Source organism: Erinaceus europaeus, chromosome 7 (genome assembly GCF_950295315.1).
Source record: "Erinaceus europaeus chromosome 7, mEriEur2.1, whole genome shotgun sequence".
NCBI lineage: Eukaryota > Metazoa > Chordata > Mammalia > Eulipotyphla > Erinaceidae > Erinaceus > Erinaceus europaeus.
In genome coordinates, this window is record NC_080168.1 from 109,256,146 (window position 1) to 109,280,932 (window position 24,787).

The following is a 24,787-nucleotide window of genomic DNA, read 5'->3' on the forward strand; positions in this document are numbered from 1 at the left end:
TGATTCTTGTCTCTTGTCCAATTTGCTTAAAACAATAAAGAGGATTTTATATGAGGAGATCCATAGTCCTACCCAATTTTTAATCTCAAAAGAAGTAAATCTGTGAATCCTACACAATCAGTTAGTAGAGAGAAACATGCACATACCACTTGCCAATGTTTGATCACTTCTTTGTGTCATAGAAGCTTAGTATTTGTGTTTATTTTGCCTCCAGTCCCTGGGGATCTATAAACCCACTGCTATCGGAGTCCATTTCTTTTTCCTTTTTTTAAATTGGATCAAACAGAGAGAAATTGAGAGAGGAAGGGGAGATAGAGAGGAAAAGAGGTAGATAAACATCTGCAGATCTGTTTCACTGCTTGTAAAGCATCTGGGCTGCAGGTGGGGAGCCGAGGGCTCAAACCTAGATCCTTGAACTGACTCTTGTGCATAGTAGTGTGTGCATTTAACCTGGTGAGCCACCACCCGGCCCCCTGTACCTACATTACATAACACATACTGTTTCTTCTAAAAAAAAAATCTAAAATTTAACTGTAATTGATGTCAATTGACCATCTCTTCTAAACACGATCTTAAAAATGCCCTTTAAATAAGTTGATTTTGGATTAACCATTGTGCTTTTCAAAAACACCCCATCTCTAGAATGTTTTGAGCTTTCTCTTATATGATCTGGAGAAACTTGCTTAACATTTTTATACTGTGTGTTTTTACATGATATTCACAGATAGAAGTACTATGTAACCTTAAGGTTACACCAGTGAATTTAGATAATATAGACAAAATGTCTAGTTACATATGGAACATGGTGAGTACTCATTACTATTTATAATTTTAAACATTTTGATTTTGATATTTTATTGTTTACATTGAGAGTCTGGAAGAGATAGCAAGAAACTCTGGAGAAGGAACAGAAGAGGGGGACTGTGAGTAGGGGCTGGCATCCTAGGTTGTGGGCAGGAGTATGTTGTAGATGCCCATGGTGTGGAGTTGAGAAATGGAGCCTTTGTGTAGAGACAACTGTGCTGTAAATCATTAACCTTCAAATAAAAAGGGGGAAAAAAAAGGTGTTACCTTCACTGTTGTTGCCAGTTCTATTTGTATACCTCTCTCTCTTCCTATTTTTTAACTGGATAGGCCAGCGAGAAATTGACATGGGAGTGGAGATGAAGAGGGAGAAAGAGAGGCACCTGCAGACATACTTCACCACCTGTGAAGCATTCCTGCTGCAGGTGGAGAGCACTGGGCTCAAACCGGGACCCTTATGCATGGTAACATATATGCTTAACTGGGTGCATCACCACACAGCCCCTCCTTTACTATTGATGCTGAGAGTTGTGCAGTGTTCTTTATTGCTCCTTTTTCTTTTCTCCCACACTCTGTTTATAGCCAAGTTTTATCATTTCTGTTTTCCTTCTGATTTATTTTATCCTCTCACTCACAAAATTAAATTTATCCCGTGTCTTTAACTCATAGCTAAAATATTATTTAAAACATAGTAATATATTCTTAGCCTATATCTCTACTTCCATCACTCAGTATCAGTGCAACCAGAATCATTTTCAAAAGCCCAGATATGACTAATTTCCTCCTATATTCTGTGAGAAAAGGTTTTTGAGCTATTGTTAGCTGGCATTCATACCATGCTAATTATTTAGTTGGCACACTTGATTATCTGTCAGCTACATGGAAGGTAATTACTTTTAACTTTTGTTAAAATAGAGGTTAGAAGAATCAGTATATTTAGAGAATTTGAATTTTAAATGCATTAACCATGTTGATTTAGAAAATATTTTATTCAGAATAATATTTTGAGAGAAGGATTTTTGTCCTGAAAGATTTATTATACATTTTAAGCAAGAAATACTGGAGGGAATAACTTCTAAAATTTAGTCATCCTAAGTAGTGCATTTACTTTTGGAGCTCTTAACTATCTTCAGGTGATACTAGGTCAAAATAGCAGAAGAAAAGAAAAGTTGAAACAGATGTCTGTAATTTCTTCTCTGTATAAGCATGCCAGGATAATGATAATAAGGAATAACTAGTTGCTTCATGAGCTTTTAAAAGACTTTTCAAGGTGCCATAGTAATGCTAATCTTAATTTTGGTAGAGAATTAGCAGAACTTCACTAGTAGTCCTCCTAGACCTAAACTAAATAATGACTAAAACGAAATAGGAATATTACAAATTTTCCTGTTTTACTAATTAACTCATGGATGCTAATAGAATCTAAAAGCTTATACATAAAACTACTGGACCTTAGACGAAATATGGACCTTCCAAGCAAGAGATCCAGTAAAAATAATACTCATGAGTATGTGTGTGAAGAACAGAAAATATGATGGATACTGATGTTTCTATACCTTTCACATACTAAAACTGTTTAAAAGGACCCTAAATTGAAGGAATAAAGTGGAGTTAGGGAGAGAAGACATTAAGATAATAAATCCAGCTATAAAATTAAATTTTATTTCTTCTTTTAGAGTTCATAAATGGAGTTTTTACATCAGCAACATTAATTTTAATCCTTTTAATAATTCATTTTGGTTTATTATAAAATTTAAGTTATCATATGGAGATTTTTTTTTTTTACCAGAGTGCTGCTCAGCTTTAGTTGATTGTGGTGTTGGGGATTGAACCTGGGACTTCAGAGCTATGGAGACCTTTCTAATATTTCCATTATGACTTCAAATAATTTTCCTAATTTTTTGCCCTATCCTGCTACTAAGAAATAGTATATCATACCACATAATAAAGGGTTTAGCCTATAGAGTCAGACTAGAAATTCTGTGTCATCTGGCTTAACTTTTTTGCACTTGACTTATTTATTTGCAGTTTCCATAAAAGGCCATGCTTGAAACTATCTGTGATTATTCATATACATTGTCCCATTATCCTTGATCTTTATAATTACAGTCCTTGACATCCTTATGCCCTTTTCAAGTTTCAGCTCAAGGATAGATAATTCAACCAGGAATCTACCTAAAACACTTTAAAATACAGGTAGCCAAAAAAAAATAAATAAAATAAAAGTAGAGGTTGCCTATTATTCTTAGTATAGCTTTTATGACTTGATTGTCAAGCAGTGCTCACTGATGCTTATTTTGAACACTCCCGTGTCACTGAGCAGTTAATCTCCAAAGGCATTGTCAGTGTTAACAAAAGCTTGTAGAAATAAATAATACTATATTTGCCTTAAGCGCCAAAACAAGATAATTATTTAACATAGTTGAGCTCCTTACAATTCTCTTTTAAATGTTTTTTTAAATTATGTGATTAACTGATATTTAAGATTGTTCCTCTTTTGTTGGGTATATAGCCTTCTGTAATAAGTACAGTTACATATTAGGGCAGTAATCATTGGTTACTACAGCTATTGTGGATTTTTTTTGCCCAACATTCCTTATTAAAGTTTGTTAACTTTGGTGCTTTTAATACAATTTTTAATGTTTTGTGTAGAAATACTTAGGCATTGATTCAAAGTCTGTAATTTTGGACATGAGATACATTTCTTTGACAACTATCATTAATTAATTATGTATTTTCATGAAGTATTAAGATATAATTTTCAAATATATAGTTACATTTTGATATAAACATATGTTGTCTAGTAAGAGTGACAATGTGTGGCAGGTCATGTGTTAGTTTCTACTGTGCTTAATGACTACTCATTAGTTTATTGAAAACATCTATCTTAAGAGCCAATAGTGTGACTGAGATTTTTACACATATTAAGGATAAAAATAGAGTTAACAGGAACTGACCCAAGTAGATGGAGACATGCAATAAATATTTCTAACAAGTCCAAGCTCTTTAACATTTCATTTACCTAAAACAAAGGAACATTAGAAATAAATAATTTCTTATCTGAGGTATACAAATATAGCTATTTCCATCTTATATTTACAAATAGATACATTTAATATTTTTCAGAGAGCTCGAAACAGAATATTGAAGGAAAATGAAATTATCAAATAAGAACATACTTACACTCATAGAAGGTAATCATGCCTTTAGTTCACTGTAATTATGATAGTCCCAAAGAATTTGGACAAGTGTACTTATCATGAAGACCCATATAATTTTTTTGAGGTAGTGTTCTCTCTTGCCAAATGCATTCATTAAATTTCCTAATATATTTTCAACCTAGGAGATAATTTCTTGTATATTAAAGCTGAAATAAAAATAATTTGTATTTCAAATTCCTTGTTATTCATTTATAAAATACAATTATTTTAAATATCTGAGAGACATAAAGTTAGTTAAAATATTTCTTATTTCTGTGAGAAAAGATGGATTTTTTCTTTGCACGATGAATTAAGATAGATTTTATTATCTCAGACATTTAGAAGAATAGACTCATTCTGAGAATATATAAGAGGTCACGCTAGAAGAAGAATGATCAGAGGTCAGATATGTCTAATGAATCTAATATACACTCAATTTTGGCAGTATAATATTAATAGAAGTAGCCATGGGAATCATGTCCTTGGAGAAAAGAAGATGCAGTAATTTATTAGATGCTATGCAAGTGCAAAATAATTATCTGATGAAAAAGTATTTCTAGCCACACTTCAACCAGCAGATAACAAAGTGTCAAAAGAAGAGAATAAAGTTGTTTTACATTTGTGATTTCAGTGGAAGAATATAAGTATAAAATTAAAAGTAGTATGATTTCAGTCAAATACTTTTGCATTATAAAAATACAGACTTAATCCTAATTGTTTCTCTCTCTCTCCCTCTCCCTCTCTCTTGATTAGCTGATGCCTCATGCATGCAGTTCACAGCTCCCAAGGCACTTTCCTTCAGGTTGACACAGAAATGCAGAGAGAAGGAGAGATACCATGGCAGTAAATATTCATCATGGGACCAGGCAGTAGCACACTGGGTAAAGTGCACATAGCATTAACATAAGGATACAATGAAGGATCCTGGTTCAAGCTCCTGGTTCCCCACTTGCAGGTGGTCCCTTCACAAGTGGTGAAGCGGATCTGTAGGTATTTATCTTTCTGTCTCCCTTTCTGTATTCCCAAGCCCTCTCAATTTCTCTCTTGCAGGCTCACTCCGGTTCCCCCACCACCCTGGCCATTGGAAGCGAGAGTCAGAGCAGCCCTCTGACCCTGGGAGTGCTGGGGTGGCTCTGTGTGGTGAGGGCAAAGTGCTCAGAGAGGCAAGCAGTTAACTCTGGGAGAGCCTCAGTGGGACAACTCATTTATTGGGGGAAAAGGCAGGCAAATATACTCATTGCTGGGGGGGGGGGGGGAGGAGGGGTTGAGATAATCTTTAACCCAAACACTGAGCAACACAACACATAATCACATTTTGACCTACAGACTATTTGATCACAAGTAAAAGGTTACCATCCAAGGTTTGATCACAAGCTTCACAATGTATATTTTTCCGGAAGTAGATTGCAGGCACTTTAGGGGGGCAACTGAGCAATCAATGTTTGTTGGTAATTTCAAATTAGGCATACACAGTAATTTATGGTCTTTGTTTAAAAAGAGAGGAAGGGTGGCATGTGTAGAGAGGCACCCAGGTCCAGGATTCCAAGTCATAAATTCCAGAGGTCAGGAGGGACCTGCTGTATCTCAATCCACAGGGAGGAGAGTCTGGGGTCAACCTGCTCTGACTCTCAAGGAAACAATGGCCTGGACTTCCTGGGCAGTGGGCCCAGCCCCCAAAACATCCTCCTTTTTTCTTTTATAAAAATGTAGGGGTATAAATGATAGCAGAAATTATCTAGAGCTCAAAGTCAAAATAGGGTTGTTGGGGGTTGGTGGGCAGAGGTTGGTAGGGGTGAACGAGAGCCTGATTGTAACAATTACTCTAGTCATCTCACGAATGCAAAGCCAAATGAACTTAAGCAGGAAAGGGGCGAGGATAAAGAGCAAACAAATCAAAACCAGGGGTGCCACAAGGGGGGATCCCATGTGGTCAATGGGCCTTGGAGCTATGAAGAGGAAGACCCAAGGGCATAGTGGCTGCGAAGGTCATCACTTAGTTTAGTCAGAGTCTGTATATTTTGTTCAACCAGTCCAGATTCATTCACGTAAAAACGGCACTCTTTATGCAGGAAGACGCAGGTCCTGCCTTTCTCGCCTGTCAGCAGGTCCAGTGCAAGACAGTTCTGCAAGGTCACTTTGGCGAAGGAGATAATTTGGCATTGGAGGGAAGCCAGGGTGTCTGTAATGGAGTCCACGATCTGCTGGATGCTCATGGTAAAATCTTCTGCTGTAATAAGACTGTGACCCAAGGCAACACCAGCCATGCCAACAGAAGCTGTTAAACCCATGCCCACTAGAACGCGGAGAAAAACTGCTCTACAGGGCCTGGGTGCCAGGAGCAGCCAGGCAAGTTCTACCTCTCCATAGAGTGTGAATTGGGAGACCACAGTCACCAGTATGCAGGGACCTGTGGTGCAGTTATTACTGCATGAAGAGAGGGTACCATTGCATCAGAACTGTGTAAGAGAAATGCAGCAATTATGTCATTAAGTTAAATTATGGATGCACTGGAAGGGGTAGGCTATGAATGATCTGGTGACATAGCATGTAAGTCGTGTCCCTTCTGGGGACCCAGTTTCCCACAGTGGAATGTTATGAAGAGGGTGGGATGAGCAAAGAGAGAGGTTGGTAGAGACAGGAATAGAAGAATTAATGGGTACAGCAGCAAGAATGTGTCTTTGGAGAGAGGCACACACAAAGCAGTGAGAGGTGTTGGAGGAGGGTAATTTGAAAATTTTAAATTTTAGTTAAGGCTATGGCCAATTTTATGTTGGGGGAATATCTCCCTCTTTATCTTTAATAAAAACTAGGGATATGAGTGATCTTAGGGGTCTCAGTACCCTCTAATGAGCAAAACATAAGAGCATTGTTGTTAAATCACATAAACTGGAATTGGATTACATATATGGGACTCAGAAAGATCTCATCATATGAGCGGTTGATTCTTCATGTGAGGGCTTGTCACAGCTGTAGTCATTAACTTGTGACCAGCAAGTCCAGAAAAATTAAAAAAAAAAAAAACTTATACCCAGTTAGGAGTTCACTAGAATTGATAACTCAATGATTATAATTGGCTTATATATCTTTATAAAAGTTTGGAAGGGCTACTTAACAATAAAATGATTATTATCTCTTTAGTATGACTTTAAGACTGCTTACGCAATTTAAGCACAGTATTAACATTTAATTCACTGTTAGGATCTTAGTACTTTATTTATTATAAATTTATCACAAGTTTATTTATTTACTTGTTCACACTCTTATATTTAGTTGTATTTTATCTCTCATGTCACACCCTTGGAGTGGCAATGAGTAAGAGTGGATACAAAACTTTACTAGATTTTACACTTTAAAACTCTTATATGGGCACACCTGTTAGACTAGCAGAGGCCAACAGCAAGCCTCCTGTGCCCTTGATATTTATAATCTTGTTAAAAGCCCTTGGATCTTGGAGGGGCAACAACCAAAACAGAAGCCTTAAAGGCCAAGAGAAGCAGCTGGAATTTTAAAAGCAGCAAAGTGTTTCTTTGACTCATAGTGCACTCCCCTGCCCCTGGAGAGGGTGGAGTCAGGAAAGTGGCTGGGGGAAGGAGAGGGTAGCCAAGCAGCTGACACAGGAAAAAAGAGGCCACCAGAAATGCCTGAGCCCATGACCTGTAACTGCAGCCACGAGGTTTTTGGAGGGGGCAGTCAGGGTGGTGGTGGGAGTGGTGGCACCAGACCCTGATGAGGCATATCCGGGCTGTCCCCCCTGTCCCTCCAGGGGGGCAGGCAGAACTGTGGCAAGAGAGGCAGAGGTTCAGAAGGAGCTGACAGAGATGGAGCTGAGGGAGATGGATTAATTTTAAGATCTGGGCAGGGGGGGGGGGGGTGTCAAGATGGCCACATGGAAAGAGCAGCTGCCATGAGCTCCAAACAGCTTACAACCTGGGATTCTCTGGCTAGGGTAGGATACTGGGCTGTCTGTAGGAGGGTGAACACTGGCTGGTGAGGGTGACTTCAAAATAGAGTCCCATAACTCACTCTTGGGCTGACAAACAGAGGCCAAAGGACAAACAAAGGAAAATCTTTTTGGCTTGATTATTTCTGAACTCAACTCTCCCCTCCCCCCACCACCCCAGAAAAAGCCCCCAGGGAAGCCTGCAGCTTGTAGCAGGCTTCCCGCTTAGCTATTTTCTTTACCAAGATTCCTGGCTCACCAGGGATGTCATTCCAAGCCTTGTTCTCTTTCTTTTCCTCCTCTTTTTTTTTTTTTTTTTTTTTTAGGTGACTGGAGCTCTATTTGAATGACAAAATACCTGACCAATCAGAGCCTCAGCCCTGTCTGGGAAAGTCTACCTGGAGGGTTTTTTTTTTTTTTTTGGATACTTTTTATAATTGGCTGTCTTTGCTCAGGATACCTGCAGCCAATCTGGAGCAGTCCAAGCAGCAAAATGACTATTAGGGTTTTTTACTCTATTTTATTTTATTAGTAGTAGTATTATTATATACACGTGTCCCTTTTCCCTTCTGCTTCCTCAGATTGACCAAAATTATTCCTTGTTGGTTTTTTTCAAGTGGTAGTTGACTGGGTATCCTATCTATTGTGACAGGAACTTGTTTCTCTCCCTCTTCCCTCCACTTTCCTTTTTTTTTATCCTCCTAGCTAAAATAAATGAAAAAGGGTTTCAACCAAGGATAATATATCCTGCTAGACTTCCATTCAAACTAAATGGAGGGATCAAAACCTCAGATAGGCAACAGTTAAAGGATGCATCCACCACCAAACCTGCCCTGAAGGAAGTTCTAAAAGACCTCTTATAAACAAGAACATCACCATACTACTTGCCATATATATCAGTGAAAATAGACTATTTTATTTAGGGCCAAATAGTGGCACACCTGGTTTAGTGTACAGGTTACTTAGCTCAACAACCCAGGTTCAAGCTGCTATACTCCACCCACAGGGGGGATGCTTCATGAGCAGTGAAGCAGAACTGCAATGTCTCTCTTTATCACTTACCTCTCAATTTGTCTCTGTCCTATCAAATAAAAATAGGGTGGGGAGAGTAAAATATGGCCAACATGATCAATGGATTGTTAGTGTTAGCACTGAGCCCTGATGACAAACCTAGGGACAATAACTGAAAAAAATGAAATAAGATTTTATTCATTTATTTGGTAGAGAAAGAAATTAAGAGGGAAGAGGGAGACAGAAAGGGAGAGAGAAAGAGATACCTGCATTTCTGTTTCACCACTTGTGAAGCTCCCCCCCCCCATGTAAGTGAGGACCTGGAATTTGAACCCAGGTCTTGCACATTGAAATATGTATGCTGTACAGACTGTACCACTTTCTTGCCCTGTGACAACATGATTTTAAGAATACTTATGTTATATAAAATATTGCACCATAAAATCCTACTCTTCAGTGATATACTTGAATAATGCTTTTCTCAAAGTTTTAATCCTCTACTACGTAATTTTGATGAGTGCTAAGTTCATTCTCTCATATAGAAGTTAAAAGATGCCCTACTACCAATTCAGTCAAATCCTGCTTTTTAGTTTTCCTTTCTGTTCTTCTTTCTCAACTTCTGTTGATGAGTGGGATCATCCCATATTCATCTTTATCTTTCTGACTTAGCTCACTTAACTTAATTCCTTTTACTTCCATCCAAGATGGGTCAGAGAATGTGGGTTCATTGTTCTTAATAGCTGCATAGAATCCCACTGTATATATATATACCACAGCTTTCTCAGCCACTCATATGTTTTTGGGCACCTGGGTTTCTTCCAGGTTTTAGCTATTACAAATTGTGCTGCCACACAATTTGGAGTAGGGCACCAAAGTAAAAAACCCTGGGGTGAGGGTGAGGGTGAGAGTGGATGTTCAGCTTCCTAGGGCGGCAGGGGGGGAGGGCATTGGATGGGACAGGACACAGTCTTTTGGTGATGAGAATGGTGTTTATGTACACTCCTGTTAATTTGTAGTCATATAAAAAAAGAAGTTAAAGATGGATTACAGCATGGTTTTAATTACTAAAGAATCCAGAGCATAGATACTTGATGTTAAATCAACTAATTTTTTTTTATAATTGGTTCCTCAAATGTTAAGTGATACAGAATAGTAGATGGTGAATTACATATACATATATATATATATGTCAGCTTTGGCAACATCTTACTGTGGAGGCTAATTTTGATGACAAAAGCATAAAATAGAAGTTATTTTTGGAAGTCGGGTGGTAGCGCAGCAGGTTATGTGCACGTGGCACAAAGCACCAGCATAAAGATCCTAGTTCAAGCCCTGGCTCCCCACCTGCAGGGGAGTTGCTTCACAAGGGTGAAGCAGGTCTGCAGGTGTCTATCTTTCTCTCCCCATCTCTGTCTTCGCGTCTTCTCTCCATTTCTCTCTGTCCTATCCAACAATAACATCGATGACAACAACAATAATAACAACAACAGTGATAAACAACAAGGGCAACAAAAGGGAATAAATAAATAAATATTTAAAAAACATTATTAAAAAAAGAAATTATTTTCAACATAAACTAATATGGTAAGTTGGGGCCAGGTGGTATTATACCTGGCTAATATTCAAGAATACAGGTTAAAGCCTCTGTTCCCCGACAACAGGAGGGAAGCTAGACATGTGGTGAAGCAGGGCTGCAGGTGTCTCTCTGTCTCTATGCTTCTTTATCCCCTTCCCCTCTTAATTTCTCTCTGTGTCTGTTCAATAATAAATAAATAGGTAGATAAATAGTTTTTAAAAGAAGATGGAGAAGTAAATGTAGTTTTCTGGAAATACTCTTTGTACTGCCTACTCTACCTTTTCCCATAATTATATTCCAGGCCTAGTTATCATCTCTCTCAGAGTTTTTATATTTTCTCAGGAAACTCCTTTATTATGCAATTCACGTTGGTTTCTGTTTTCTACATTGCTGTTTTATATAAAACGATCCACCCTCAAATAATAAGAAGAAATCAGTCACCAAATTTGAGCGACACTAAGTAGATATGCATCTTTTGAGTTAGTTTATCTGCTTATATATACATTTTATTTTTTTAAATGAAATGCAATTCTTTTGAAAGTGTCAGTAAAGGCTTGTTTAACTTGTTTATTCCTGAGAGTGTATATGAAAGGATTCAGCATTGGTGATATGGAAGAAATGAGTACTGACACACCTTTGTTAAGTTTTACCTCTTCTTTAGCCGATGGTTTGATATAGATGAAGATGCAGCTGCCATAGGTGATGGAGACCACAATCATGTGGGAAGAGCAGGTGGAAAAGGCTTTTTTCCTTTGTTGAACAGAAGGGAACTTTAAAATTGTCCTTATGATATACACGTAAGAGAGAACTACACAGAGAAGAGTAATGATGAAGGTCAGCACAGCACAGGCAATAACCATCTGCTCAATTAGCCATGTGTCTGAGCATGAGATCTTCAGAATAGGAGACGCATCACAAGCAAAATGATCAATGATGTTAGAATCACAGAATTCCAGATGAAAACCTAAGCTAAGTGGTGGGAGGATAACCATAAGTGCTGCTATCCAGCAGCAGATAATCATTGTTTTGCATACTTTGTTGCTCATGATAGTCATATAGTGCAAAGGTTTGCAGATGGCTACATAGCGATCGTATGACATGGTGGCCAAAAGAAAAAATTCAGTTACCCCAAAGAGATCTGTAAAAAATAGTTGAAAGACACATGCAGTATAGGTAATTGTTTTGTCTCCTGTTGATAGACTGTATAAGAATCTTGGAACACAAGCTGTTGTAAATGAGATTTCTAAGAAGGAGAAATTTTGGAGGAAAAAATACATGGGAGTTTTAAGGTGGGCATCCACCCAAGTTAGTGTAATGATGGTCAGATTGCCAGATGCACTTAAAATATAAGTGATAAATAGAAAAATAAAAAGCAAAATCTGCAGCTGAGGATCTTCTGTCAGTCCCAGAAGGATGAATGTTGTTATTGCTGTGTGGTTTCTCATTGTGGACTTCTGCATTTTGCTGTACCTACATGGAAATGTTAGAGAGATGTGAACTGCCCAATTCACTTACAAAATTGGCCTGCTGTGAACAGTCTCTTGCATATTTAATCTATTGGGGTCGGGTGGTGGTGCACCTGGTTGAGCACACGTTACAAAGTTCAAGGGCCTGGATTCAAGCCCCCACTCCCCACCTGCAGGAGGAAAACTTTGTGAGTGGTGAGTAGTGAAGTGGTGAGTAGTGCTGCAGGTATCTCTCTATCTCTCTTCCTCTCTATCATCCCCTTCCTTCTATTTATGGTTGTCTCTAACCAATAAATAAATAAATAAATATAAAAAGTTTTTAAAGGCATATTCAATTTATCTAAGATTCATAAGTTTTATTTGATATTCTTAGGATCAGATTATTATTTTATAATGAATTCAGTTTCCCCAATCTAATTATGCAGTGATTTAAGTGTTTTAAATAGATTTTAATTATTAAATTATAGTCTAAATTTTCATTTTAATCACCTCTATATTTGATAACAAATTAAGCAGTCTGTCTTTTTTACTCTGGTTTGTACATTTTCAGTGACAGTAAATTTGTTTTTCATTTTATTGATTATAACTAGTTTGAACGCTGTCACTACTTTTTCTTTAACTTCTTAGTTAAGTTAAAACATACTTTTTTTTTTTGACATTTGGGAACTATGACAATTCTAAAATAGTTTCAGATTAGGATCCAAGTAAGCTATTTCTGTTCCTTCTCAACAACACATTTATTTTATTTTGTTTCTTAATCAACTTACTGTTTATTCCACAGGCAAAGTGGGTTTTGACTGTCCTTAACTTCACCAGTACTGTACAGCTATTCCTTTTTGTTTTCTTTCTGGTTGTCAAAGGAGCTTCACTCCTCCCAGACATCTTTTTTTTTTTTTTTTTCCAGATTGAAAGACAGAGGCAAAGACTGGGAGAGAGTGACAGAGAGGGACAAGATACTACAGCACTGAAGTTTTCTCCAATGTGGTGGTGCACTGGCTGGAACCTGGGTCCTGTCCATGGGAAAGCAGGTGCCTTACATGTTGCCTGGCTAACGTGGGGATAAAGCTGCCTTACTTTGCTGCACTCTACCCACCCATGACCCGAGTAAGACTACAACAACCATACTTTGCTGCTACATCTAGTTGCTCAGATTGAAGCACACTGGTACAGCATACAGTGAGCAAAACAGACAAGACAAAAGCTGCTGGGTTTTCTTACAATGACATTGTCTTTCTTATTTACTACAAGTCCACACTCTCTGCTTCTATTTTTTTCTCTGCTTCTAATTTGTATATGTTCATTCATTTCTCAAGTTTTTATTATGTAACTTTCACACTCATCAGTCTTTACAAGGCAGGCCCATCATGTGTCTCCCTATGACTTAAAGCACATAAATTGTTGCTGTGGTCTAGCTAGCATTGGTCTAAGCATATTACATATATTTGTGTATGTGTGGATAGAAGTACGTCCGCATGTCTACACGTTCCATGTGCTCCTTAGGGTATCCTCTGAAAGAGAAATGTATATCATCTCAATTCCCAAGATGGAAACATATGCCCAGAGAAGTAAGATTTATGTCCACTGTTTTCTAAATAATGCGTGACTACGCAGAGAGGTTTTTGAGTCCCAGGTCTTAATCACTGCCTTCTGTTTATTAATACTCATTTATCTGAATATTTTAGCTTCAGGAAGACAGTATTTCTATTGATAATTAAAACAAAATAGTGTTCTGGGTGGTGACACAACTGGTGAAGCACACACATTACAGTACACAAGGACATGGGTTCAAGCCCCTCGTCTCTACCTGCAGGGAGAAAGCTTTACGAGTGATAAAGCAGTACTGCAGGTGTCTCTCTGGCTCTCTTTGCCTCTCAATTTATTTTTGTTCTATCAAGATAAAGTTTTTAAAAATAAAACAATATGGTGTTACTACATATTTTATTGTCAGTCCAAGAGTTGTGAAACAAAGGGAGTATTAGTAATTATGTTGGTTCAACTGGTGAGGGCTTAAATAAATGTGTGCAATTATTCAACTCACTTGTAATATCAGAGTTGGTGTAGTTTAAAAAATAACAAAGTGAAACTAATTTTCAGTCTACCCTTTATTCCTGTTATCAAATGTTATAATCTCTTCAAGATTAGAGACTATATTATTTTGATGTTGAAATCAATAGCTAGGAGTTATATTTCCCCAATTATAGTGGTACATAACATTATATAAGTTATTTGTAATATCTTCAGGGCTCCAATTTTTCTTACCTTTGTGGAAAACAAAAATAATATTCTGATAGGATAATGTTCTTGTATTTTTAGAACACTTCATCAGAAAAACCGGGCAATGTTGTTTTGTCATCTAAGCTAATGAGTACTTTCTTCTGCTTTTGAAGACTCAGAGTACTGAGTCTCTGTAGTAGGCATGTACTCCCAGATAACCAGGATATTAATTGAAACACTGGTAACATTTGAAAGAAAGCTTCTGTCTTCTGGGGAGCCCATTGTGATCATAAAGTAGTTTTTAAAATTTTTCTTTGTTTAAATTTTTATTTTTATTTTATTTGATAGGAGAGAGAAATTGAGGGGGAAGGAGTGGTAGGAGAGTAAAGAGAAAGAGAGATGCATGCAGCTTCTCTGCTTATTAAGCATCCCCCTGCAGGTGAAGAAGGTAGCTTTCTGTCTCAGTCAGAACTTGTTTTTCACCCTTTTACAATTTAAATTCATTTATATTAATGCATGCAAAACCTTGTTCTAATTACTTAAGTTTCATGTAGCATTTTATTTTAATTTTTTTGCTGAGTGTTGGAAATGTATAAAATCTCAGTCTGTTATTAATGGGTGTGTTTGTTTGTATGTGTAGACACTTGGGTAATTCTCGCAAACTAGTCTTGCTAATGATTTCATAGGTATACCATTCTAGAAAAAAGACAAAAAAGGACTCCCAAGTAATTTTAGGATATGCTCATTAATTGATAACATTAACATTCACCATGTTGACAATATAAGTCTAATACTTCGATTAAATATATAAATACATCGTGACATTGCCTACTTAACCTTCTTCAACCTGTACATACAAATTTATGCAGTGAAAATAACTGAAGTAGCGTTTTCATACTTACCCTTTAAGCAGTACATTATTCCATGGTTTCTATTGACAATTCATTTGTAGATGATCAAAATGAGCTGCAGGTTGAATAGAATTATGCCAGTGGAGATGTGAATGCTAAGCATGCTAAGGGAACCAAACTCCCCAGGAATAACCAGAATCTTTGTACTCAATGTTAAGTTTCTCCTACGAGCAGGTCTTCAGTGTTTTAAACTGGGTAATATGCTCTTTTGCTAACTAAAAATAAAGGGATACTTGGTGTAAAGACCTCAGGTTATCATGGACTATTGGGTAATTGGCAACAGTTGTTCTTCTGTACCTAACTGTAAATAATACATAGCGGTCACTATATTGATGGTTAATTTATATGTTCTGCTTATGGCAATAGCCACTAAAGTCATAAAACAAAAGAGTCCTTGGAGATCTAGGTTTTAAAGTCACAAAGAGATAGTAATAGAAAATTTTTGGCAACCAGCCTTACTTAGGCAGCACTGGGGACAGTGTCCTTAAGGACAGGAAATGAAACAATAACATTATGTACACAGGGCGGTGTAAGTCAAATGATAAGATGTATTTTCACTTGTATTGTCCAAGATAATGAAACTGGCACAAAACCACTTCCTCTACCTTCTTTAAATTAAATAACTCAGATACAATGAAAAAAACATGATCAAAAGGGAAGTAATGATACAATCACTATAAATTGATGTAAGTAGTATATCACACTGCCAAATATAAGAATAAAAGTAAACCTATAGAAAACAAAGTTTTTTTTTTCTTCTTCTTTTTTTTTTTTTTTTTTTTTTTTTTAACCAGAGCACTGCTTAGCTCTGGCTTATGGTGGTGTGGAGGATTGAACATGGAACTTCTGAGTCTCAGGCATGAGAGCCTCCTCTTTGCAAAAAAATTATGCTGTCCACCCTAACCCATAAAACAACTTTGATTTGCACTTTTCCATTCAAAATATTTTGATTACCATTATCAGTATATAGACTATTATATGTATATGCTTTATTTTCTTTTCTTTTTTTTTTCTTTTTAAATTTTTTATTTAAGAAAGGATTAGTGAACAAAAGCATAAGGTAGGAGGGGTACAACTCCACACAATTCCCAACACCCAATCCCCATAACCCACCCACTCCCATGGTAGCTTTCCCATTCTCTATCCCTCTGGGAGCATGGACCCAGGGTCGTTGAGGGTTGCAGAAGGTAGAAGGTCTGGCTTCTGTAATTGCTTCCCCGCTGAACATGGGCGTTGACTGGTCGGTCCATACCCCCAGTCTGCCTCTCTCTTTCCCTAGTAGGGTGTGACTCTGGGGAAGCTGAGCTCCAGGACACATTGGTGGGGTCTTCAATCCAGGGAAGCCTAGCCAGCATCCTGGTGGCATCTGGAACCTGGTGATTGAAAAGAGAGTTAACATATGAAGCCAAACAATTTGTTGAGCAATCATGGATCCCCAGCTTGGAATAGTGGAGAGGAAGTGTTAGGGAGGTACTCACTGCAAACTCTAGTGTAGTCCTGCTTTCAGGTATATATTTTGCAGTAGTTTATGGGTACGTGTGCACATAAGCTCTCTCTCACAGAAACTGGTGTATATCTAGGTTATGGGACTTTGTTAGAAAGTGAACTACCTGAGATGAAATTAGAGTGTACTATTAAAGGAAAGGTCTCACCCGAGTAATAAAGCTGAAGGGTTGTCATTCCACACGTGAAGTCTCTGGATACATTCTGAGGTGAAGCATGTTGAGGTAGCAATCATTGCTTTGGTTAGGTTGTGATCGACAGATGCAATGTTATTTGGTTTGGATTGGGAGATGCATACGGGAAAGTGGGCCCTATCCAAGGATTCCAGGACTGGGGGAAGTAGGGGCTCTATAGTGAAGATGTGAGGTTCCTGCTGTCTTAGGGTTCAAAAAGACAATCAATAGTTAATATTATCATCACATTATTTGTTAATTGGGTTAACTTTGAAAAGTCCCTTTGTTATGGTTTGCTGGACAGTACCCAGTATCTTATATATAGCTGTGCTATTGGAAGCTTCTAATCTACTTGGTCTAGGCTTTTGAGAGAGTCCACATATCAAATACATAGCCTATATATTAAAAAGATTCAGTTTGTCTTTTGAGAAACTTTGAGACATACAATTGATTTCCCCCTCTCATATTAATTAGCTACTGATTTATATGTCTACATTTTGCTAGGAGTGTACATAAACACCATTCCCACCACCAAAGGACCGTGACCCATCCCTCCCGCCCACTCCCACCCCCCACTGGCCCAGGAAGCTACATGCCTACCCCTCACCACTGGGTTTTTACTTTGGTGCCCTACTTACAATTTGATCAGGTCCTGCTTTTAGTTTCCCTTTCAGATCTTCTTAGTCAGCTTCTGTTGATGAGTGGAATCATCCCATACTCATCTTTATCTTTCTGACTTAGCTCACTTAACATAATTCCTTCTAGCTCTGTCCAAGATGGGTCAGAGAAGGTGGGTTCATTGTTCTTGATAGCTGCATAGTATTCCATTGTGTATATATACCACAGCTTTCTCAGCCACTTATCTGGTGTTGGGCACCTGGGTTGCTTCCAGGTTTTAGCTATTATGAATTGTGCTGCTATGAACATAGGAGTACACACCTCTTTTTGGTTGGGTGTTATGGAGTCCTTGGGGTATAACCCCAGGAGAGGAATTATTGTGTCATATGGAAGGTCCATGTCTAGCCTTCTGAGAGTTTTCCAGACTGCTCTCCACAGAGGCTGTACCAATTTACAATCCCACCAGCAATGTAAAAGGGTTCCTCTGTCCCCACATCCTCTCCAGCATTTGTTGTTGCTGTCCTTTTTGATGTATGCCATTCTTACAGGAGTGAGGTGGTATCTTAGTGTTGTCTTGATTTGCATTTCTCTGATAATCAGTGACCTAGAGCAGTTTTTCATATGTTTGTTAGCCTTTTGGATCTCCTCTGTGGTGAATGTTTTGTTCATTTCCTCTGCCCATTTTTGGATGGGGTCATTTGCTTTTTTGCGGCTAAGTTTGCTGAGCTCTTTATATATTTTGGTGATTAGTTTCTTGTCTGATGTCTGGCATGTGAAGATCTTCTCCCATTCTGTGAGGGGTATCTCTGTTTCTTTAATAGTTTCTTTGGATGTGCAGAAGCTTTTCAATTTGATGTAGTCCCATTGGTTTGTTTCTGCTTTGGTCTTCCTTGCAATTGGGTTTGATTCATCAAAGATGTCCTTGAGGTGTATGTGGGAAAGTGTTTTACCGATGTTTTCCTCTAAGTATTTGATTGTTTCTGGTCTGACATCCATGTCATTGATCCATTTGGAGTTGATTTTTGTTTCTGGTGAGATAAAGTGGTTCAATTTCATTCTTCTGCATGTTTCAACTCAGTTTTCCCAGCACCATTTATTGAAGAGAGCCTCCTTTTTCCATTTAATCCTTTGGGCCCCCTTGTCAAAGATTAGATGCCCATAGGTGTTGGGATTTACATCTGGGCTTTCCATTCTGTTCCACTGGTCTGTGTTCCTATTTTTGTTCCAGTACCATGCTGTTTTGATGATGATGGCTTTATAATATAGTTTAAGGTCTGGGAGTGTGATGCCTCCATTTCTGTTTCTTTTCCTTAAGATGGTTTTGGCAATTCTAGGTGTTTTCAGGTTCCAGATAAATGATTGTAGTGTTTGTTCTATTCTCTTAAAGAAGCCTGGTGGAACTTTGATGGGTATTGCATTAAATTTGTATATGGCTCTGGGGAGAATATTCATTTTGATGATATTTATTCTTCCAATCCATGAGCATGGGATATCTTTCCATTTCTTGGTATCAGTTTCTATCTCCTTGAGTAGCGACTCATAGTTTTCAGTATACAAGTCTTTCACTTCTTTGGTCAACTTTATTCCTAGGTATTTGATTGATTTTGCTGAAACAGTAAATGGGAGTGATTTCTGGATGTCTTCTTCTTCAGATTTAGTGTTTGCATAAAGAAATGCCACTGATTTTTGTACATTGATTTTGTAGCCTGATACCTTGCTATATTGCCTAACAACTTCCAGTAATTTTCTACTGGATTCTTTAGGTCTTTCTATGTATACTATCATATCATCTGCAAATAGTGAGAGCTTGACTTCTTCCCTTCCAATCTGTATCCCTTTGATTTCTTTCTCTTGCCTGATTGCTATGGCAAGAACTTCCAATACTATGTTGAAGAATAACGGTGACAGTGGACAGCCCTGTCTAGTCCCCGATCTGAGGGGGAATGCTTTCAGCTTCTCTCCATTGAGTATGATGTTGGCTGTAGGTTTGCTATATATAGACTCCACTATCTTGAGGAATTTCCCATCTATTCCCATTTTCTGTAGAGTTTTGAGCATGAATGGTGTTGGATTTTGTCAAAGGCTTTCTCTGCATCTATTGAGATAATCATGTGGTTTTTGGCTTTGCTTTTATTGATGTGATGAATGACATTGATTGATTTACGGATGTTGAACCAACCTTGCATTCCTGGGATGAATCCCACTTGGTTATGATGAACAATCTTTTTGATGTGTTGCTGTATCCTGTTGGCCAAGATCTTGTTTAATATTTTGGCATCTATGTTCATCAGAGATATTGGTCTGTAGTTTTCCTTTTTTGTTCTGTCCCTATCAGCTTTTGGTATCAGGGTGATGTTGGCTTCATAAAAGGTGGAAGGGAGTATTCCTGTTTCTTCAATCTTATGGAATAGCTTAAGAAGTATGGGTATTAACTGTTTCCTGAAAGTTTTGTAGAATTCATTTGTGAAGCAATCTGGTCCAGGACTTTTGTTGTTGGGGAGATTCTTAATAACGGTTTCAATTTCTTTGTCTGTGATTGGTGCATTTAGATTTTGTAGTTCTTCTTGGTTCAGTTTTGGAAGTGCATAGGTTTCTAGGAATTGTTCCATTTCTTCCAGATTCTCTAGCTTGGTGGCATATAGTTCTTTATAGAAGTTTCGCATGATTCTCTGGATTTCTGTGGTGTCAGTTGTGATATCTCCTGCATCGTTTACAATTCTATTAATTTGAGTCTTCTCTCTTTTTTGTTTGGTGAGTCTGGCTGGCATTTGTCAATTTTGTTTAATCTTTCAAAGAACCAACATTTGGCTTCATTGATCTTTTGTATGGTTCTTTTATTTTCGATGTTGTTTATTTCTGCTCTAACTTTAGTGATTTCTGTCCTTCTGGTTGCTTTAGGGTTCCTTTGTTCCTCTTCCTCTAAGTCCTTGAGGTGTGTAGTAAGGTCGTTCATTTGGGCTTCTTCTTGGTGTTTAATATGTGATTGTATGGCTATAAGTTTCCCCCTCAGTACTGCTTTCGCTGTGTCCCAAATATTTTGATAGGTTGTGTCTTCATTTTCATTAGTTTCCAGGAACATTTGAATTTCCTGTTTGAGTGAGTCTCTGACCCAGTGGTTCTTAAGGAGCATGTTGTTTAGTTTCCAAATTCTATGTCTTTTAATAATTTTCCGTTTGTTGTTAAAAGTTAGTTTTACTCCACTGTGGTCTGAGAAGATACTTGGGATGATTTCAATGCTCTTGAATTTATTGATGCTGTCTTTGTGGCCTAACATGTGGTCTATCCTTGAGTATGTGTTGTGTGGATTTGAAAAGAAGGTGTATTCCAGTTTTTTGGGGTGGAGGAGTCTGAAAATGTCCAAGAGGTCTAGTGTGTCAATCTCTTCATTCAATTCTCTTGTATCTTTATTGGTTCTCTGCTTTGTTGATCTGTCTAAGTGTGAGAGTGGGGTATTGAAGTCTCCTACTATTATTGTATTACTATTGATGTATTTTTGAAATTCTTTCAGTAGATGCTTAATGTATTTAGATGGTCCCTCGTTGGGTGCATAGATGTTAATAATTGTTAAGTCTTCTTGGCTGATTGATCCTCTAATCATTATGTAATGTCCTTGCCTATCTTTTATTACTTTATTTAATTTAAAATCTATCATGTCTGAGATGAGAATGGCTGTTCCTGCCCTTTTTTGTGGACCGTTAGCCTGTATGATAGTTTTCCATCCTTTCACTTTAAGTCTGTGTTTATCTTGTTGTGATAGATGGGATTCTTGCAAGCAGCATATGGTTGGGTTATGTTTTCTGATCCATCCCCCCACCCTGTGCCTTTTTATGGGTGAGTTTAAGCCATTGAAATTTATTGATATTATGGATTTAATGTATTGTAGTGCCATTGTTCTAAAAAACAATTTGTTTACTCTGATATATTACAAGTATTATAGTGATGTTCTTGTTTATAAGAGGTCTTTTAGTACCTCTTTCAGGGCCGGCTTGGTGATAGTTGCCTCCTTTAACTGTTGTTTGTCTAAGAAGGTTTTGATCCCTCCATCTTGCTTGAATGAAAGTCTAGCAGGATATATTATACTTGGTTGAAACCCTTTTTCATTCAGGGCTCGATAGATATCTTGCCACTCCCTTCTGGCTTTTAGAGTTTGAGTTGAGAAATCTGCAGAAAGTCTTATGGGTTTTCCCCTGTATGTGACTTTTTTTTTCTCTCTTGCAGCCTTTAGGATCCTTTCTTTATCCTTACTTCCTCTCATTGTGACTATGATGTGTCTTGGTGTTTTCAGGTCTGGGTTGATTCTGTTTGGTACTCTCTGGGCCTCTTGCACCTTGATATCCTTTCTGTTATTCAGGTCTGGGAAGTTTTCTTGTATTATTTCCTCTAGAATGTTTGCTTCCCCTTCCTCTCTCTCTTCCTCTGGCAGGCCAATTATACGAATGTTACTTCTTTTGAGATCATCCCATATGTCTCTGTTGTTGTTTTCAGTGTCTCTCAATCTCTTTTTAAGCTCTTTCACCTCTTTCTTAGTTTTCTCTAACTCATCCTTTGTCTGACTAATTCTGTTTTCTGCTTCTGTTAGTCTGCTTTCCCTTGCCTCAGCTTCTTTCTTCATTACAGCTATTTCAGCTTTCAGTTCTCTAATTGTCTCAAGATAATCAGTATTTTCCTTGGGGGTCTCAACTGTTGTTTCCCTAATACTGCCATTCCTTTCCTCCAATGTTGTTTTCATTTCTGTGATTAGTAAGTTTATTATTGCTTGCATACTTTTCTTATCTATGGTTACTTCTGACTGATTTGTGGTTTCTTCTGGGCTCTTGTCTTCATTCATTGGGGTAGCAGTTTTATTTGTTTTTAATCTACCCATTTTTTTTTATTTATGTGTTTCTCTTTTTTTTTTAATGCTCTGTTGTTCCTCAGTTGTTGTGTTTTGAGCACAAGTAACACTGTACTAAATACCTTTATGACAATTGCACTCACCAACCTCCAGAATTACAGTAGCAACTGAAGTAAGTATTGAAGGAGTTTAATCGTTACCAGTTAGCCAAAAAATTTCTCCAGTCCGTGAAAAAATAGTAACCAAATCCCAGTGAAGAAAGAGAAAAGAAAGAGAGGGTAGCAAGAATAGACAGTTATGCAAATCTACTATCCAGTGTATATTCTAGGGGTAACAAGAGTGTAAAGGGAACTAGAGCAGAGATACACAGATAGAGAGTCCACTCTGGGTCAGATTTCTTCCCCAAAGTAATTCACAAATTCAGAAAGGCAAAGAAGAAAGAAGTGTATGACAAGATAAAAAAATAAATAAATAAAAAAATAAAAATAAATAAATAAAAAGAGATAGAGAGAGATAAGAGAGAGAAAAGGGAGAAGATAAGAAGAAGGGTTGTAATTAAAGAGCAGTGTGAGGAACTTCCCAAATGTGTATCAGTGAGTTTATAAAAAAAAAAAAAACATACCACCTGTTTGGTGGTATGGGGTATCCTGCTAGTAGCTGGTCCCAGGCACTGCTTATGGGGGTGGGGGGGCGGCGGGTAGGATGTATGCTTGAAAATTAAAAGGAAGAAAAAAGAATTTTTTTCCCCTATTCTAATTCTTAACCCAAATTAAGTTATAGACACCACCGCTATGGCCCCTTATTGGCTGGCCTGCTAAAGGCAGAAAATCCTATTGTTTACACGAGATGTGTCCGGAGCTCAAAGGCTAGCCGCTTCTCAGTCCGCCATCTTCCGGGCAACCCCCTCTCCAGACTTTTTTAAAGGATTTCTCAAAAATGAAAACTAGCTCCAAATCCTTTGATCCAATGAGAGCTATACTCAAGAAGTCTTTGGATCCGCTCTCAGGGTCGCGGTGGACCCTGGAGACTCCCAAGAGAAAGCCCCCGAGCTAAAGTGCTCTCTCCGAGTCCTCTGCCCGCCGCCCAGCAGCGCTCTGCAACCGGCGGAGGAGCTGCCTTCCTGGGCGGGCGGAGGACAATGCCCGGCGCACTTGCCTTGCCCAGCGCCCTGGGAATTCTGGAACCCCGCTAGTCCGTGTCACCTTTACTCTAATTCTTAACCCAAATTAAATTGTACTCACTTTTTGGTGTCACCCCTTATTAACTGGCCTGCTAAAGGCAGAAAATCCTACCGTTGCCGACGATGCAATCAGAGCGCTCGCTGTTAGCGACTTCTCAGTCCGCCATCTTCCTCTCCCTCTATTTTATTTTCTATGTATACCAATTTTAACAGCTGAATGCATAATTTGAATCACATTTTGGACAATCAAAACTATGAGCTTGAAAATATTTTTTTCAATTTTTTTAATTTGCTTTTGCAATAAAAATGACTGCTCTAAAATTTTATACAAACACAAATGTTTTTCACATGTAACTACTTATGTATCAGACCATTCCCATAAGGGAAATTGTTGTAGGTAGAAAATTTTTTGCATCTGGGCGGGGCAGTGGCACACCCCGTTAAGTGCACATAGTACTAAGTGCAAGGACCCTCATAAGGATCCCCGATGATGAAGCCCCTGCTTCCCCCACCTGTGTGGGGGGGTCATTCACAAGCTGTGAAGCAGGTCTACAATTATCTTTCTCTCTCCTTGTCTATCTTCTCTTTGTCTTTCATTTTATCTCTGTCTTATCTAATAAAAAATATAAAGGGGGTGGGGGATGGCTGCCACAAGGAGCAAGGATTTGCAGTGCCTGCACCAATCCCCAGAATAAACCTGGAGGCAAAAAAAAAAGAGGAAATAAAGAAAATACAAAATATAAGCAGTGTTAACACCCACCAATAGGACGTGTCTTAAAATTGTTTATTCACACAAGAGGATAATAAAGTACCTTGGTTTAGCATTATTCATATATCTGTTGAGAATTGTATTTATTAAAGGAAAATAATCTCTACACTTTGCCCATTTTGATTGGAATATTTTGTTTTTGACTTATAGGACTTTCTTTTAGACGTTAACCCTAGGACCTTATTAGATATATGGTGCAGAAATAATTTCTTCCATTCTCTAGGCTGCCATTTCTTTTCACTAATCATTTCATTTGGTCTTAGGAAGTTTTAGCTTTGTTGTAGTTCTATTTGTGTGGTTTAGTTTTTGTTGCCTGTGGGTTTATGTCATAGTCTCAAGATTTGACAGCATCTCGTTATAGACTCATTGACCAAAAATCCACCTATATGTTTTAGAGATATGCACTCTTGAGTACCTGTTTTTAAAAGTTTCCTCCTACAGTTGATTCAGTTTTATACTTGTTTAAGGCAGAAGACAGACTGAACCTAGTTGCTTGTTCACGAAAGAAAAAAAAGTCCTTGTGTTACTCGATTTGTTTGTCCTTGCATTTTATTTTCCAACACCTGTAGTCTTGGTTCTTGTGTTCAT

General features: G+C 37.9%; 1 protein-coding gene across 1 annotated transcript; it reads right to left on the reverse strand.

The window, feature by feature from the left end:
- Positions 1-11,037: 11,037 nt before the first annotated feature.
- LOC103109102 (olfactory receptor 6C68) lies at positions 11,038-11,979 on the reverse strand. The gene has a single exon (XM_007518108.2). The coding sequence runs from the start codon at positions 11,974-11,976 to the stop codon at positions 11,038-11,040; it is 939 nt and encodes a 312-aa protein (XP_007518170.1). The 5' UTR covers positions 11,977-11,979.
- Positions 11,980-24,787: the final 12,808 nt, after the last annotated feature.

Excerpts from the sequence above, each read along its gene's own strand:
- LOC103109102 (XM_007518108.2), bottom strand. The coding sequence starts at position 11,976 with ATGAGAAACCACACAGCAATAACAACATTCATCCTTCTGGGACTGACA.